Here is a 19748-nt window from a genome sequence, read left to right on the forward strand (position 1 = left end):
AATTTAGGCGCTACGGTGGAACACACAGAATCTGGATACAAACATACATAGTTACATAAATAGACTGCTAAAATCATAACCTTTCCTTTTGGCTTTGCCGCAGTCTCGGGTAAAAATAGAAATAGCTCATGAAATCCCTATACCTCATATGATAGCTTATTTTTTTTAAATTCTCTATAAAAATGATGAGTTCATGCAATTTTTTATAACAAATGCCGGCAACATCAGAATTCAGAATTATGAAAATTAACTATTTATGAACTCAAGAATACATATAAGTGTAACAGATTCGAACCGCAAAGTGCGAACCTCATAATTTGCAAACAAAACTCCTCTCGAGTCTCGAGGTCTGGACTATTATTTCATGTGACATATCTGCACTTAGCGTATTATTCTTTGAAGTTTTATATACGCATATAGGCGACTGACACGTTTACACGCGAAGTCGTGAGTGAAAATTTAAAAAATAGACTGATTAGATTACAGCACTTTTCGTTTTAGTTTTTGTCACTATTCTGAGAGAAAACAGATAATAAACATGGCTGGGAATAACGCTAAGCGTTTACTTAAATATGTGTCTAATCAAACTGTTATTTCAGCAAGAAATTGTAAGTACTTACCGCACAATTATTAAATTATAAGTATATAGGTATTGTGCTAAAATAGTCAATTTAAAATTGAACTATGTAATTGTCTTTCATCAAGTTCTTATTCTTGTTTCATGGATTTAACTTTTAAGAGGTTAGGTTATCCAAGTTAGACTTTACTTTCTCCAATTAAATAAATAAGTAAGATATGTTTTACATAGGTACCTAATTAACTAGTGCCTTACCAATGTCTAAACTTTTACCATTTTCTCCCAAGTTAAAAATTTAAATAAGTATGTCTCATTATAATATTTTTAAGTAAGTATATTATTTTTGGTAACTATAAAAAAGTTCATTTTAGTAGGTAGGTAAGGGTCCTTTCATTCTGAAGTGGTGATAAATAATTTAAAACTATGGATGTGGTCTAGAGGATAGCCGCTAGATGCTCACTGTCTATTTATCATTTTTGTTTAGATGGAACAGCTAAAAGGGTGGTGGCATCAAAGCCTGTTGTGGAAATGGATGGTGATGAGATGACCCGTATCATATGGGAAAAGATTAAAGAGAAACTTATCTTTCCTTATGTTAAGGTAAGTTTTATTAACCCCCAACCCAAAAAGAGGGGTGCTTATAAGTTTGACGTGTGTATCTGTCTTTGGCATCCTAGCTCCTAAACTAATGAACCGATTTTAATTTAGTTTTTTTTGTTTGAAAGGTGGCTTGATCGAGTGTTCTTAGCTATAATCCAAGAAAATCGGTTCAGCCGTTTGAAAGTTATCAGCTCTTTTCTAGTTACAGTAACCTTCACTTGTCAGGGGTGTTATTAATTTTTAATTTACACTTATTTCAATCTTTTTTATTATTTTCGCTCTTTATACATAGATTTCTAATTACATATTTTAATATACCTACTTAAAATTAAGTTTCTTAAACATCCTACAGGAACTCTTTGATTTTCTGGGACAAAAGTACCCTATGTCCTTCCCTGGGATCTAACCTATCCTATCAAATTTTGACAGACAGACCAATGTATAAGCTCAAATTGTTCAGTCTAGAAACTTGAGATTTTCTCTCTCTAACTTAGGCACTCACTAAGAAATGTTTTGGGGAATTCTAATTGAGTAAAGTTAGGGTGGGTCAGCTAATGTATGATTTTAAGAGCTATACATATTAAATTTCGTTATTAAATCTATGCGAAATTTGGTAGAGAGAGCTTGCATCCTGGGGACGGACATAGGCTACTTTTTGTCCTGGAAAATCAAAGAATTCCCATGGGGTTTTCAATAAAACATGAATCCTCATGGTTGTCATAGATATCATTTGTATATAAATCTGCCTAGAAAACAAACTTGTGTATTGCAGTGTTTAAGGAAGCAAAAATAGTAGGTACCTGTAGTAGTAGTATAGTCGTTCGAGTATTACTTTAATTATGCCCCTGGGGGCATAGACCCATTGTTTCCCAGTATATAGGTATAATCTATGATCATTGCTGTTAATAAAGACAATTAGAATTAATTGATGTGGTCTTCTTTGTTAGGTATTATCATAAACTCTGTGTGGGTATTATAGTGGGATAGATTTAGAAGGGTTTCATGTACTCTATCTGTATTAAAAATTAGTTTTAGATACAAGATACCCGCGACTTCGTCAGCGTGGATTTAAGTTTATAAATAAAGTGGCATTCCTTATCACAAAAGAAAAAACAGGCCAAGTGCGAGTCAGACTCGTGCACTGAGGATTCTGTATTTCTCAGACTACTCTCCTACTCTGGTACTCGGGTACTATGGTATTTTTGCGACATTTTGCACAATAAATCAAAAACTATTGTAAGCTTGGCCCATATTAATTATCTATAAAACATAGTTGGCGCCACTCAAATCATAACATCATATTAGAAGGCGTCATTGATTGGCTGAAGTTGTTCAACATCTGATCGATAAACGTACTGTATATAAAATTCTTATAGTTTTTAGTTGATGAATTGTAGCATAATAAAGGATAATATTTGTAATCAATATATAAGATGAAAACATCTTTATTACTTAGATGATTTGTGAAACGAGCTTGATGATTTGTATATTAGTCACTAAGTTTATTCATTGTACAATTTGGATTGGCCGATAACGATAAGATAAAAAGGGGAGTGGCTAATAAACGTGGAGAGGTTACCTGTAAGAGTGGTTTTAAAACGACGACATTCAAAAATATACTAACGTAAGAGGAACAACATTTATTTGACACAAATGTAAAAGTTAATAAATTTAAATATGAAATAAAAGTGTAATAATTTATCATAAAGATTGTGTTTGTGATTTCGTCAGACCTTACCCAAAAGGTCAGAAGTGGGATATCAAGAAAATATAATATTTTCTTGTCACGCTCACGACTCAGAGAAACAAGTGGAAATATACAGAGGAACGAGAAAGAAGTGGAGGTCTAGTAGACCACAGACATTTTGGAGCACAAGGCCAATATTTGGGCCTCAATATATCAAAGTACCTAGTCATGGCATCAAAGGATTTCTGGATAAACGGGTAGGATCTTTCCATGATTTTATTTTTATTGATACCTATTAATGGTAATTTTTTTTTATTTGTGTGGGTTTTCGTTTTGTTTGTTCTACATTTAGTTATCATTTTGTTAGAAAGCTTTGCTCCGAGTTGGAATGGAAATTATATAACGTTATGATACCTAGAATTACCCACATGTTTATAATTCATCTTGTATATTGGTTATACAAATGCGATCGACCTTCAAATTGTGGTTTAAATAACATTGAGGTATTTAGAAGGCTTATTTTACAATGAAAAATGAAAAATGTTTATTTACAAAATACAGTCTTGTACAATTTTCCTGTGTCTGTGTGGTGGTACCCGCACTAGGTTATCCTGTATCGTGGGTACAATGGAATAGATAGTGAACATAGTGTTAAACAATATAAAAAGTGTGGTTTACTTAATGATGGGCGTTATTGTTACTTTTAAATAGTTTTCAGGATGTATCTACTATGTCCTGCCGGGGTTTTATTTCTCATTAAATGATTTCACAGGTGAATATCTCACGGAACGTGGTATTTCAATCTTCACACTTGTAATCGTGTGCCGAATTAGTTTGGTTAAGAGTTACGATAGGGATTTATTTTCACATAGTGGTTTTGTTTTACGGAAGGTAGGTTCTGGATTTAGGTTCAATCGTTTGCTGCACTCATTGTATAGATAGATGTTTTCCTTTTTCTAGCACACAGTGACGCGATATTATCACACAGCACTCATTGGGCATCTTGAATGTTGTTTTGTGAAATTATTATTTTTTGTAAACCGCTTTGGGATAAGGTAGAAAAAGTTACATGAAATAGCTTTTCGTTTTACGCCTGCCAGTGAAATAATCCGTCTCTACTTGTAATGGTTACTAAGTGATTGGGGATATAAAATGTTAATTGATAAAAATGAAGGTGATCCGTTGTAATAAAGTAATAGTGACCAGGGTTAATAAATTGAGCATTTTGAGAAATATAAATCCTAAAATGGGTGTAAAAGTAGGTTTATCTTATCTGGTTATTCTTTAACTAAATTTAAAATTATGGTAGGTAGGTAGTCAGATAGTTTTAAAATACGGGGTGCATAAATAAGTGTTTTTTTTTTTACAAAAGTGAGGAGAAATGTTTTCATTTATCTATTTTTACCACTTGAAACGCGTAATGTTTGAGTTTCAAACATAACTTTGCTGATAACAGCTCACCATGAACAACCCATGGCCGGCCCACTACTGAGCAACAAGTGTCTCCTCACAGAATGAGAAGGGTTTAGGCCGTAGTCTACCACGCTAGATAACAGCTAATTTACTTTTAATACTGGCACAATAATTTGAGTACTACGAGTAGCAGGTAGGTATAGTATATGGGCAGCGGGGTTTTTTTTTTTTTTGTTTACCTGTATTCACGCAATTAACTGTGTACTGCCGCATTTAAATGCAATATGATTTTGTTTTTATTGGATTAACATCGCTTGGCGGGTTAAATTCCTGGCAAATGTTCTATTAAAATTAGAGTAAGTTTTTTTTTAATGGTAATATACCTACAGTACTGCCCTTAGGGCAGGGCGCGATTATAAGTACCTACTACCAAAATACTATTTTCTTTGTTGTACGAAAGAAATTTTAGGCAAATATCTTTGCACTACGCTCGCGTTTGTGGCATGACATTATCCCAGAAATATATTTAAAAAAATTTTCACGCTCGCTTGACTCGCTTCGCGATAGTTCAGTTTCGATATGCATTTAGTTAACGAAACTCTCAGGAAACCACGTTTGTTGTGCTCTCGAAATTGATCAGTCTGTTTGATAAAATCGAAATGCGGTGCCTTATAAATTTCGCTTAGGAGCGCCGGTAGTATCTCATGATAATATGAATAGTGATCATAATTTTTTTTTTTAGGCTGATTAAGCATTGAAGGTTTTTCGGCTGGTCTGGCATTTCGCCTGATTTTATGTTTTTGCTTATTTAGCGCGTTCAGGAAAGCTTTGACAACGTTTTATAACATGAGTATATATATATTTTTTTTGTTTTAGTTACCGAAACAGAAAAAAAAAGCATTAAAGATGTGGGACCGAGGGATAAATCTAGTGTGATTTTTGGTTGGATTATGAAGTTGTAGTTAGGGTATTTAAAATAGAAAGATTTCAATTGTAGGAAATGATGTAAAACATGTTGAGGATAAGTTGTCTAATAAAGTCGATAATTCACTTGTTGGATGTCACGCGATCTCATTGCGAGGAGGAATCTTTTTCTTGTCTCTGTTTTTATAAATACGGTGTTCTGACGGGTTTTTTATTTACGTCTCGGATTATTGAATACTTTCGGTGTTTGATTGGACGGTTAGAGGTTGCAAAAGCAATCGCCCTCTAATTAAAACATTTATTTAGGCATTAGTTCAATTTGGATTAAATCTCGCGAAAAGCCACGGTGGCTGTCTCTCGCGCGTCTTGGAAAGACATTCCTAATGCCTGTTTTTCTGAGGGAGGGATGCATTATCAAGTGAGATGAGCTGCAATGTTTGCGGCTGACTATTTTGGAAAATTTGCAATCGTGGCAAGTGGAGTAAAGTTTGACTAAGCTATTTAATGAACAAAGTATATAATGGATTTGGTGAATGGTTATATTATATAACATTTTGATAAATGGATGAATTTGAAGAGTGTATGTATGTGGTTGATGCACATTTGTTTCATATTTTTACTTAAGTTATAAAGTATTACATTTGGTGAGTAGTTATTTATATTTGGTAGGGTAGGTTTGATAAACAGGTAGTTATCTTGATTAATAAGTGAGTTATCATTTTATAAATGCGTACTTTAATGTTTGATGAACTGGTATACTTGATAAATGTGCATATTTTCATACTTCAAAGACAAGTTGTACCTATTAGTTTCTTCAAGCTTTTAGTTGCTGATAATTATATTAACATTCTTTAGAGCGCATGTCCTATGGACGAAATCGTTTATACATACTTTCACTGTTTGAAATGTTACAATCATAAAGATATAGTTATGACTAGAGGGGGTCATAGCTTGTTGCCGCTCTTGTACATCCATGTGTCAACTAGGTATTGTTATCTCAGTATATTTCAGGGAACCTCCGTTCGGGTGAAAGCGATAGCTGTTGGATAAATGCTTGTTGGGTTATCAGAAGACCGTGTAGTCTTCGATGAGGTTACTTGTAAATATTATAGCGAAATAGTAAGTTTAAAAATAGAATGAGGCTAAACTAAAAAAATGAGACAAAGATAAAAATAATAACTTAAAGCATTGAAACAGCATAAAGTGAAATAGTAACTTACAAACTATACATACATATTTACGAATTATGTAGATAGATATAGTATTACTGGATTATGTATATCAAATAAGAATACTGTCAGCTCATGTTTTGTTTTCGGCGTGGTAATTTTACGCTAAAAATAAAGGCTTAATAATAATAATAATAATTTTACGCTTAAAACTCATAAGAGATATCATGAGGTTCGCTTTCTGTAAAAGTTATTAGCTTTAACAGTTAATTGATTTATTACATTATTTATTTATTATACACTCAACAAGTAAAAGTATTTTGTTTTGACAAAATCCAAAGAAGTACCTATTGGATTAATAAGGCAAGGTACGAAGCATTGGCTGGATTTTACAACATTTAAAGTTTCCTGTTCATTTTTATCATTGAGTTAATTTGAGGCGGAAGGATCCTCTGGAAAATTTTTAAGATTAAGTTATTAGTAAGAAAGTATATTTTGATTAGGTTAGTTTAAAATGTACAGCCGGTAATTTAAAAAAAAATATATATATTTAATTTTACATAATAGGTGAAGCTGGTTGATGCACCAAAAATCGAATTATCATAGGAATTTAATTAAGCTAACATTTTTATTTATTATCAACTTCAAATATACAGTAGCAAACTGATTAGTTGGAATACATGCAGTGATTGGAATATTTAAGTTCCGATAGAAGAATCTATATCGTGGCTTGTTCCTTTATGGACAAGAATATTTTTTTTTGACTCGTGGGACCACTTACACAAAATATCAACGTTCGGTTTGGAGGTCTTCCATGGCTATTCCTACAGTTCCATGAGGTATTGAAGAGGTTAACACTTTGTCGCTCATCACATCAACCAGCACGGCATTTGGGTATGATGGATGGATGTAGATAGGTACACATTTGATGGGGGGGGGGTTTAGTGGTTTGTATCAATAGGAACCAGGGGTTGAATGAGGAAGGCTGAGGACAGTACGTGTGGTGCTTACTAGGGAAGGTTTATGTTCAACAGTGACCTTATGATGATGACGATGTAGATGACGATGATGATGATGATGGACGTACGAGGACGAATCTTTTACGAAACGAATAAAGGAAAATCGAACAGATGCGGGTCATTACGGTTAACATATAAAATAATGTATAAGGTACCTACTTTCTTCTAATCTTTATGATCGATCAGCTTGTGATAGAGATCTTGATGTCGTAGAGAATAGAGATGTATCGAACGGAATATTTATTTCATTTTTTTTCCTGCTATTATGTTGATATCGCTTTTCTCTATGAAAAGGAATTAATGATAAACTAATAGGTATCATTCGGCGGCGAGTCGCGACTGTGTCGTTCCCAGGGTCGAATTTGGTAGTTCTGCTTATGTTACTCGAAACGACAAAGTACGCCATATGGTGCATATTATGGCTAAAATAAAATATATAAGTATCATGTGAAATTATAAATCAAAGATTCTTTTTGCATGTAGATATTATATGGTTAAGAGGCACAAGTGACGCAACTACTGTACCCTGGCGTTTGTTTAACATTGTCCATTAGTACTTCAGAATGTGGATTTTGCTAGAAAAAAAAAAAAAAAAAAAAACAATAGGTAATTGTAAGAAATATGGGAAGCGTAATCTGCATTAAAAGAAAAAGTTTGAATTGGAAGCAACCAGGCATAGGATTTTCATACATCCGTAATCACGTTCCTTTCAACTCTCTAACTATCACGGTTCACGATACGCCGTTCACGGTTCAGGCCGTGACGCACGTGCAGACGGACAGACGGACGGAGAGCAGAGGTTTAGAAAATAGGGTCTCGTAGGCACCCTTCGAGGGGTACGGAACTGGAGAAAACTAAATTATAATAATGATAATAGGTTTTCTAGGTTACCAAGTAAAATTACTTCTCTTAGGTCGGATTGTATTATGATGGATGCTTATGAAACAAAATTAAATGAACGGTCTACTCAAAGTGTTTTATGTTTGCAGGATCCAAGGATGTTGGAAATGAATAAATGAGGAAAAGAAAGACCCAAAACTAGGTATGGGTCAGGGACACAAAGTCCCAAGGAAGGAAAGCCCCGAGGTTACGGGCTATGGACAAAAAGTCCTATAGGAGGAAGGAGGTAGACCCTAGGATAAGGGTCATTAAAAATTTGGATCTGGAGGGAAAGAACCCTAGGATAAGGGTCATTAAAAATTTGGATCTGGAGGGAAATAAGGACAATCACATATGTATCCCGGTAGAAGAGAGACGCGCCAAGGCTCGGAATCCGCGATTTTCCAATAAGAAGGGAAGAAGAAAATATGTGCGTAAAACTATTGCGTTGAAAGTGTATGAAAATGTTTTGTGATTTAAATCGAGAACTGGCGGCGATTAACTTTAAGTTTAGAGAGTTTATTTTATCAAAAGGACAAGAAGTTCACTTACACATATTCATATTAAGAATCGCTCCCGATTCTAAATATAAATATAGAAGAAAACATAATCTTTAAAGGTATGGTGACTATACAATAATATAAAAAGTCAAAACACGTTATATTCGTTAACAAACTATACCTACATCTAGCTAAGATATCTATGGTGTTTGACACTGTTTGATTAAACTTTAAACTTTGTAAAAGATTTTTCCTCCAGTATGAGTTTCGGCAAGTACATTATGTAGTAGAGCTAGGTAGTTTACATACCATAATTAGTCCTAGCTTTATGTAATTGTAGCATAATAGGTATGTTCGTTTTGTGTACCATATTTATGAGATTTAGCTTTAAAGTGATGCGTGTATGTACGGACTTTAATAGTATTTTCCTAACAAATAGACATATTTTGAATTTGTATAATTGACTTATATAATATAGTTCATCAGTTTTCTTATATAATTCTTTAGTGGGAAGGAGAGTCTAGTTGGAACAGAACTTTTAACAATTTATTTTGAGATACTTGAAACCCTTTAAAGTAGTTTTTAGTAATTAGTTTTACATGCTCATCCCCAAATCTCTATTGAGTGTTCCTGTAAAATATTGGCTTGTGAGTTATAATTGATGCTTCGGACTTTATGCATATACCTACCTTCTTTGATTAAATTGAGGCCTCCTTTAGTTGCTACTGGTCTCGCAATTTTTGATATCTTTATGATTTTTGAAAAATTATTTATAAATTTAGAGTGTCTGCATCTTTTTATTTTAATATTAGCGGAAGAGAACAGAAAAATGAATTTTAGATTAAAGGCTAAATTTGAGTGCTACTGTAGACTGGCAGGTAAAGTTGCGAGGGTAAATAGTTTGGAATTGAATTGAGTTTATCTGCTATTTTCTAATTATATCGGATGGAAAGGGGTGCTGCGAGTGCTCTAAAATTAAGTTGCAATCATAATCAATACCAATGTATCAATAAAACTGTATATTCCTTCTAGTTAAGTTAGCAAGAATATTAATTTAATTAATTACTATCTTAATTTTTTTTTTGTTTTGTTGAACTAAGTCTTTGTCATTTTGGTTGTGAAGTTTACATGTTACTTAAGTTTTAATTTTTTTTTAAAAGCGATGAGACTCGCTTAAAACAGGATGGCCGAGCTGTAAGCTTGGCCCATATTAATTATCTATAAAACATAGTTGGCGCCACTCAAATCATAACATCATATTAGAAGGCGTCATTGATTGGCTGAAGTTGTTCAACATCTGATCGATAAACGTACTGTATATAAAATTCTTATAGTTTTTAGTTGATGAATTGTAGCATAATAAAGGATAATATTTGTAATCAATATATAAGATGAAAACATCTTTATTACTTAGATGATTTGTGAAACGAGCTTGATGATTTGTATATTAGTCACTAAGTTTATTCATTGTACAATTTGGATTGGCCGATAACGATAAGATAAAAAGGGGAGTGGCTAATAAACGTGGAGAGGTTACCTGTAAGAGTGGTTTTAAAACGACGACATTCAAAAATATACTAACGTAAGAGGAACAACATTTATTTGACACAAATGTAAAAGTTAATAAATTTAAATATGAAATAAAAGTGTAATAATTTATCATAAAGATTGTGTTTGTGATTTCGTCAGACCTTACCCAAAACTATTATGCATAAAAATTAATAAAAATCTGTTTTTGATTGTACAAGTAAAAGCCCTTTCATATGATACCCTACTTGGTATAGTTATCTTACTTTGAAGATTGAACACAGTTTTAGGATTTTTTCCTTTACTTGACAGACACTACAGACGGACAGACGGGTAGACAGACTGGCAACAAAGTGATCCTATAAGGGTTCCGTTTTTCCTTTTGAGGTACGGGAGACCATAAGCCCAACATACCAAGGTACCTAAAAATACTTAACTAATAAATCTTATCAAGGCCCTTTTTCTCAGAAAAGGCTTGAGGTTTCAAGTTGAAACGGTATATATGTATACTAAGGTCAATGGTCCTAATTGCTGTGTAAAACCTGTTACCGCTACATAGAGGTATATTTAAACATTGAAAAAAAAAGACAATGTCCAGGGTATCGGAGAGCGAATATCGAAAACAATTTCACTTTACTCCGGCTTCGTCGAAAAGGTATTTTAATCATTGTATGAGGTTTGTTTGACATTTTTGGAAAAGTTTCTACCATTTGCGAAATAATTGTCCGTCGAAGTTTTTAGCAACTAATATGCCAACGGAACCCTATCATAAAGTAGGGTTCCGTAATGTTCTGAATACTGAAACGCAATTGACCGGTTTTTTTAAACGGATGGCCACCGAATGGGTCAATATCCGCACTTAGCAGATATCGAACTTGGCGTCACTTTGTGCCCAAGCGCCGTGGCTGATTATAATGAAAGTTGTTTTATTTGGAACAGGATTTAAAACCACATTTTATTTTTAACTAGATGGTGCTGGCGACTTCGTCCGTGTGGATTTAGGTTTTTAAAAATTCACGTGGGAACTTATATTTCTATTGATGATGCAGTCTAAGATGGAAGGGGGTTAACTAAGAAGGAGTATGGCAGTTTTATTAAACCCACACTCATTATCGGTTTCCGCACGAAAATACTTGGCGGCAAGGCTTTGCCGGTAGAATGGTAACTAGCCACGGCTGTAGTCTCCAGAGCAGACTAGAGACAATTTGGAAGTATATTCCCAATGCCTCTGTCGGGAATCGAACCCTCAAATCTTCCATTTATAAGACTACAGCGCTAACCACTGCGCGAGGGAGGTCGTCAAACTCTTGTATTTTCCGGAATAGCAAAATAATGTGTCCGTTTTCGGAATTCAATCTATCTCTGTATCAAATAGATAGACAAGGCCTGCAACTTTATCCACGGGATTTAGAATTTTTAAAAATTGCGCGTTGATATTTTGATTTTTTGGAATAAAAAGTAGTCTATATCCGTCTCCGGGATGTAAGATATATCTCTGTACTTTTCGTCAAAATAAGTTAAATTGAGGGCCGTCAATGCCAAAAGGTAACAGACAAACAGACACATTTTTGCATTTTTAATTATGGATTACGGTCAACTAACTGGTCCTGGTAACGTAACAATTAAGGATTGTTGTCTTACCAAAAATTGAAAACGGGATAAATGGTTCTCTGTAGTCAGCGAATTTCAATTTACGAATTTGTTCAAATAGCTTATAGGTTTTGGCTCAGGAACGGAAGAAAGGCCTTTCGTTATGCTGGTTTGCGAGTTTTATGAAGTTATAGACTATAGAGCAAATTATACTCGTGATCATGACGATTACTTAGAAGAGAGTTAGGTACTTATTACATTAACAATATTTACAATTGAACAGAGCTTATCTCATATTAGATATTTTAAGTAGACAATTTCATTTCAAGTAGGTACCTACGGTTTAAAAATATTTTTTTATCTGAATCTAGAGTAGGTATTTCACCATTTATCATTGCAAGTTATCTCATAGTTTTATGACACTTTCTTATCTCTAGTTTACTAGAGTGTTATTTGTTCTGTATTTTACTGCTATTGTATCTACTTACTATATTAGGTACTATGCTAAATGACACACATGCAAATAATGACGCTCAATATTTGTTTTATCTATGTTTTAATAAGTGGCTAAAACCGTTGAAGTATCAAAGGCTAGCCTTGAGCTGGCCCACCAGTACCGATTACTTTATGCACGCGCAAAAGCACTGCCTACCTTATTACTGATCTGTTTATTTTTGAATTAGGTAGGTAGCTACCATAGGCCGCGATTTAAAAAAATAAGCAACTGTCTGTCGAAAGCGAAACCACAGTTCACGACAGTTAGGGAACTTGTAACAAAACTTCGAGACTTCGACGTCACTGGCCTGCCAGTAAAATGTTCTAACATTTGACGCTAGGTACATAGATGCTATGTAGCCTTTGAAACACCTATTTTTCTCTGAGTTTACGCCACCCACAGCCGTATATTTGACTTATCGTCGATATCGACCAAACCGAGATCAAACCGAGAGTTCCCTTACTCTAGTTCACTCTGGCGAAACTGTCTGTTCTCAATGCTGTCTACCGGCCAAGATCTTCCTTGATAAAAAAAATGTAATTAACAAACTAATTTCTTCAACAGCTAGATTGCCTCTACTACGATCTGGGTCTACCTCATCGTGATGCTACCGAAGACCAAGTGACGATCGACGCGGCGCACGCCATACTCAAACATAATGTGGGCATCAAATGCGCTACCATTACTCCCGACGAACAGAGAGTTGAAGGTAAATTAAGAGGAAGTTTTCTAGAAGAACTTATTACTGGTAGGAACGCGTAGATATCTGCTGGGAAAAATATGGTGAACTCTAAAATCTGATATACCTAGTAATTATTGAACGAATCGAAAAGAGGATCTACTCTTAGCTTAAAATAGCGTCTCACTTAATAACTTAGTGATAACATTTTAAATGAAAATGTGGCAGTTTAATTTCTTAGCTTCCGGCAAACCATGGCAGTACTGAAAACATAATTCGCTGACCATGACTTTTACGTACCAACCTATGTAGCAGTAAGTAGGCAATCATATACGTATACAGCGCGTGTCCAGGGGTTTCTATAAGCATTTCAAAATGGTAGTCTAGCTCTGTTGGTTTTGTAAAATATACCAAGAATGTCATTCATTTGTACTTATATTTTAGAATTCAAATTGAAGAAAATGTGGCTCAGTCCAAACGGGACCATCCGTAATATTTTGGGCGGTACTGTCTTCCGCGAACCCATTTTATGCAAAAGCATTCCGCGCGTTATACCAGGATGGACCAACGCTATTGTAATCGGTCGTCACGCCCACGGAGATCAGTACAAGGCACAAGACTTCGTGGTTCCTAAACCTGGCAAGGTAAGTACAGAGTAAGTCGATAAAGTAAGCGCTTGTTTGGGATGGATAGACATAAATGTGTGCTTGAAGTATTGCTCGCACTGCTCGTACTGCTCTTCAAATGGCATATTTTGTACTTTCATTACAAGAATGGAAAATCTCCGCTTGCACACAACGGGAAGAGCCGCAAGCAGTAAATTTTCCAGAAGGTCCTTGATAAAGGTGCTAATGCTTAGGTACATATGAAGGCTTCAGAGTTCTATATGAATATTTTGTGCTCGTTTGCTATTGTTAAGCGACAGCATTGTTCAGAAAAAATTTCAAGGCGGCCTTAGTGGCCTTTATTCCAAATGCTAAAAATAAATTGTGCAATTTTATTTGAGAAACGAACCCAACCAGTTTTAAACAGGTATTTTCAAGACAGTTTTTGTGCATTTTCTCTGTACAGGTGGAGATGGTTTACACGGCGGAAGACGGCACAGTTGAGAAGCGCCTCTTATACGACTTTAAATCTCCTGGTATTGCTCAAGGAATGTATAATACTGACGAATCTATAAAAGCTTTTGCGCATTCTAGTTTTCAGGTAGGTACATACATCTTACATTGTAATTTTAGATTGAGTGCTCTTGAATTTTTTTATCATAATAAATATTTCATTCTCAGAATATTACTTTGTATTAGACATGTTAGAAAAAATAAGCAGATGGCTCCGCTTAAATCATTCAGTCGATTTTTTCTTAGACATTATAATTAGCTTAACTTGTGGATTTTGTAATATGTCTAACATATTTCTAAATGGAATGGAAAACTAATATAAAATTTAATAGTCCATGTCTGATACTATAAGGGTCGAGTCATGCTAGGGCAGAGTTGAAGCACAGGGTCTCAAATTCTTCACAATAAATGTGTGAAGCGCGCGCACCAATAAGCACTGGCCGCGCGCAGTCGCTTGTTTTTATCTTATCTCAGTTTGTGCATTTCGCTGTAAAGATAGGTTGATGTTTTGATATTGGTTGACGCTTCGGTGCGCTTTGACTCTACGCTAGTCTGCCCCGACCTTTAGGCTAAGGTTCGAATGTTTAATACCAATTGGTGTTATATCAAGTTTATATTTGGGGCAAGTACCTAATAATAATTTAAAGTATTTGTCAGGTCGCACTACAAAAGAAGTGGCCACTATATTTGTCCACCAAGAACACTATCCTGAAACGTTATGACGGCCGTTTTAAAGATATTTTCCAAGAAATATACGAAAGTGACTACAAGAAGCAGTTTGAGGACGCTAAAATCTGGTACGAGCATCGTTTAATTGACGATATGGTAGCTCAAGCGATAAAAAGTGCTGGAGGTTTTGTCTGGTCTTGTAAGAACTATGATGGCGATGTCCAGTCAGATGTTGTTGCGCAGGTAATATTGTTTATATTGTATTTATTTTCTTTTCATAAAAACTTTTTGTTGTTTTGAGCTTAGTGAAGATAGACTATGGCAGCTTCCTTTACAGTCTACACCGGGGTGTATACTGTATAAGGATGTGAAGCGAAGAATATGATAAAGGATTGTTTAATTTTCATAGCTGATTTTAGTTGTAGTGGGGAAAAGGATGTATTCTCTTAAAATAGTTTTCAAAGATCTTTTCAATAAAGTAAATGTTTTCTTTTTTTAATATATTCTTATTTGTAATTCTGTTTTTTGCTGTAATTTCAAGATCCTATAGAACTTATAAATAAGGTCAGGATCAATAGTGTAGTTTTACAATTTTGACTTGATGCGTTTTTTTCTAATTGAACTTTTAATTTCTACTATCGATAGATCGATCGATCAAATCTATAGATTTGGTTAAAATATTTTCGTTTTTCACGAGAAAGTAGCATCCCCAAAGTGGCATTTTGGTCAAAAACAGATGTTTACATTGTGAATCATACATACACGTAAAAAGATTTTCTCGATTTCTGAACATAAAAAAGTGTAAATGATACTTTTTGATCCTAACCTCCTTAAGTATTTTCGTAGGGTTACGGGTCGCTCGGTATGATGACATCAGTGCTGATGTGCCCGGACGGCCGCACTGTGGAATCGGAAGCGGCCCACGGCACCGTGACGCGTCACTACCGCATGCATCAACAGGGAAAACCCACCTCCACCAACCCCGTTGCATCTATCTACGCCTGGACTAGAGGTCTCATCCATCGCGCTAAGCTTGACGGCACCCCAGAACTTGAACGCTTCGCTAACTCTTTGGAAGAGGTAAGGATTTATGACGGTTCAAAGTTGACCTAACAGGATTGGACGAGGGCTCTCTCACACTAAACTTGACAGCACCCCAGAACTTTTGGAAGAGGCAAGTTTAGTACGATGATTTAAAGTTTAACTAATGCGAAAGTTTATGTCTAACAACCCTGTGGAGTCTATCTTGACCTGAACGTTTCGCGTTAGGCTTGTAAACTTGCCTCCACCAAACCTGTCGCCTTTATGCCTTGATGACTGGATTAGACTTTCGCAAACTCATTTGGTAAGTTAAGGATTAATATTAATCAACATTATTAAAATAATCAAAAATTTTAAGCGGCAGTGTAAGCTTCTGTAAACAAACCTGACACATAAATTAATTAATTTTAATTTTATCTAACAATCTTGCGATTTGCGAATATGTTATCAGTATCAATTCTTTCACGCTTTAATTAGCTTTACTAAAGTGACGATCAGTTTTATTTATGAATATATTTTCTAATCTTACGATATGAATGCATTAATCAATAGAAGTTGAAAAATTTACAAGAACCAAAGTAGGTATGGAAATGTGATGGATCTAATAATGTTTTGATATCATAATGTATTCTGCATACATAAAAAGGTCATTGATATATTATGTTTTATATCAGATGATTGCCATTCATATTTGGACGGGTCATTGTGTTTTATCTATTGAAGTCATTGACGTGCGTAGTCTCGTGACGTAAGCGCATTTAGCCATGTTGTTTTTATTTAACGATGGCGCCAAAATAGAAGCACCATTAGGCACTATTTTAACAGTGTACTAGGTAGGGAAAGAACATACGTTCGTCTTACAATCAAATGATTTTCTATCTTGTACCTACCTAATTCTTATCTACAATGAAATATCCATGCTATACAATAACTTATCTACCTGCCACTGATGCACTATGTATGTATGTATAGATAATAATAAATGATTGATTTATTTTTAGTTTATCAATATCAATCAAAAATATCAAATTATTAAGTGTTGGAAATTGGGATTATTGCAAATTGCAATAGGCGGAGTCGAGAAAAATATAATTAGTTATATCGGAAGATTTATCGGTACTTAATAATAGTGTATTCAACGAACAAGCGCTGTCGCGACAGTATGAAGCATTATTATTATTAATACAGAGCAACATTTCACGTAAACTCGCTTATCGCGATACCAATGTACTCTATGCATCCGCATGTGCGCTTGCGAGTTTCCCTAGTAGGGTATAACAGTCAGCCTCAGAATTCTAGTAGCAAATCCGCGAAACTATTGTATCAAAAACCTGTCGCACTAATGACCTTTTTCTATAAACAGTGTCTCGTTTTAACATTGTCTTAAGTCTGAGTAAAGTCAAAGTGCTTCCCATAGATCTCAAAATAAAACGTTAAGCTGTTAAACTAATATGTCAATAATGCTTCCGTAAAAACAATAATTTTGCAAACTTGTTTAAATTGGAATGTTTTGATTGCAGGCTTGCGTCGAATGTATAGACAGTGGCAAGATGACGAAGGATCTGGTCATTTGTATCCACGGCATGACCAATACTAAAGAGGGGATGTTCTTGCACACAGAGGACTTCCTTCAGGCAATCGCAGAACAACTAGAGCGTAAACTGTCCAAGTAAATAGTAAAAAAAAATAGAATAAAAGGGTAGCTAAAATTATTTAAAAACTTTTATTTTTTTACTTCATCTTAATCAATTGGTAAATGTATATAGTTACTTGATAATATTTTTATTAGTATTTATTTTAGTTACCTACTCATCACAACACAACCATATGTAATATTCTTGGGACCATAGTATATTAAATTGCATTTTTTAGTATGTAGTTAGTCTAAATATTTTGTGCTGCTGCTTTGTGTACAATTAGATATCTTGTGGATGCAATTATTGGTTAACTATAGCAGCATTTGAGAAAAGATAGGTCCAGGTTAGTGCTGGTGAGTATAAGAGTAAAATGTCTACATACACAAATTCTGTATAAAAACATTTCTATTTTGAAAAGAAATTAAAAAAAAAAATTGCTGTACCAGTGTCACAAATATTTTGTATTGCCACTTGTTTTGAATGCACATAAAATGCCCTTGTATGTAAGTTTTATAAAAGTTTTATAATGAAAATATAATTTCATATTGATGTCAATGTTTCTTTTATTCCTGTTCTTAATAAATCTAATAGTTACTTAGCAACTTCAGATATTTAGTGGTTGCTAGCTGGTTAGCATTTGGTTGCTATGATGAAATTAAGATATTATAGATTAATTAGTTTGATCTTCAGTTTGGTAGATCAAGTATTTTAAGTACATTTGAAACTATCTCAACCTTTTTAGTTTTTACTGTCATATTGGTAACATAATGGGTAACTATGTGGCTGGTAACTAGAAACATGAAAACTTAAAAAAAACTTCAAAAGTAGGTATGTACTGTTAAATCAAAGCCAGGTTCCTTGATGAAATGATAGACATAATCCAGCGAATTATTACCCTCAGAACTATTTAAATATTCCGTGCTACATAAACAAATTACTACGTAAACCTAATTTATCAATGTCACATTTTGTATAGGTATCTATTATCTGCCTTTAAGAAGCAGTGTTGCCAGTGGCAGATAGTCAATTGTAACACGAGACATCTCAAAATGTAACATTTTCACGAGAAAAGTAACATTTCCTTATTTTTCGTGGAAAATAAAAGTAATAAGGTACACAGGTTAATATGGCACTTTATTATACAAAAATTTAAACAGTTTTCTTGTCCCATTAGTTAAGCTTAAAAAGAATCGTAGTTAATAATAATTGTTGATTGAATAAATTGACTGCTGATCCTGAAAAAGAAAAACAAATCAATATGTAAAATAATAATATACCAACGGATCTAAAAATGTCTTTGAATAGCTATAACTTATTTTGTTAGGTAATCAATTTATAATACAAGTGTAAATTAAAAATTTATATCACCCCAACAAGTGAAGGTTACATTAACTAGAAAAGAGCTGATAACTTTCAAACGGCTGAACCGATTTTCTTTGATTATAGCTAAGAACACTCTCCATCAAGCCACCTTTCAAACAAAAAAACTAAATTAAAATCGGTTCATTAGTTTGAGAGCTACGATGCCATAGACAGATACACAGATACACACGTCAAACTTATAACACCCCTCTTTTTGGATCGGGAGTTAAAAAGATTAAAATCGTCATATATCGGGCGATCTGGCAACACAGGACTGTTGAGTTTGAGAGGCTACGCACTAGGTGGACTTTGTCTATGTAGCGTTTCATGGCGCGCGTGTGGTGCCTTTTTGGAGCGTTTTTTTTTTTTGTTTAAAGTGGCTGGTTTTTGTGTTTCACTGGCGTTTTTGGTGCTAGAACCATGCTGGAACTAACTGGGAAGCGCTCTAAAGGGGCGCCGTGCGTATGTCGGCGAGCGCCGGCACAGACTAAGTCCTTACTTATATAGTTTCCCTAACTTGAAAATATCTACAAACTTGACATTGGCTAATCTTTGTAAAGCCAGACGAGAGAATAAAAAAAACGCACTAGGTAGGTACGCAGTGAAGAAAATTACGCGGGAATTTCAAATTCGTTTTGTTAACTGAACAATACTAGGTAGGTACCTAACTACTTACCTTGGTCTCAGCAAAGAGATCGATAGATTCGATAGCAAAACTCAAATTTTAAGTTACGCCGGCCGGTATCTACTCAGCTCGCTCTCATTCCTGTAAAGAAAACCGAAGTTACCCACAACAATAACTAAGTAGTAAATAGCTAAATGAACTTCTGGAAACTAATGTGACTTAATAATAAGATGACA

At 34.4% G+C, this 19748-nt stretch overlaps 1 protein-coding gene across 1 annotated transcript; it reads left to right on the plus strand.

Moving 5' to 3' along the window:
* The first annotated feature begins 395 nt into the window (after positions 1-395).
* On the plus strand, positions 396-18080 carry LOC123864311 (isocitrate dehydrogenase [NADP] cytoplasmic-like). Its single transcript, XM_045904667.1, has 8 exons — positions 396-608; positions 1062-1177; positions 12946-13090; positions 13505-13704; positions 14132-14266; positions 14836-15090; positions 15694-15927; positions 17409-18080. The coding sequence occupies exons 1-8, from the start codon at positions 539-541 to the stop codon at positions 17559-17561; spliced, it is 1308 nt and encodes a 435-aa protein (XP_045760623.1). The 5' UTR covers positions 396-538; the 3' UTR covers positions 17562-18080.
* The last annotated feature ends 1668 nt before the right edge of the window (positions 18081-19748 follow it).

This window comes from Maniola jurtina, chromosome 4 (assembly GCF_905333055.1).
Source record: "Maniola jurtina chromosome 4, ilManJurt1.1, whole genome shotgun sequence".
NCBI lineage: Eukaryota > Metazoa > Arthropoda > Insecta > Lepidoptera > Nymphalidae > Maniola > Maniola jurtina.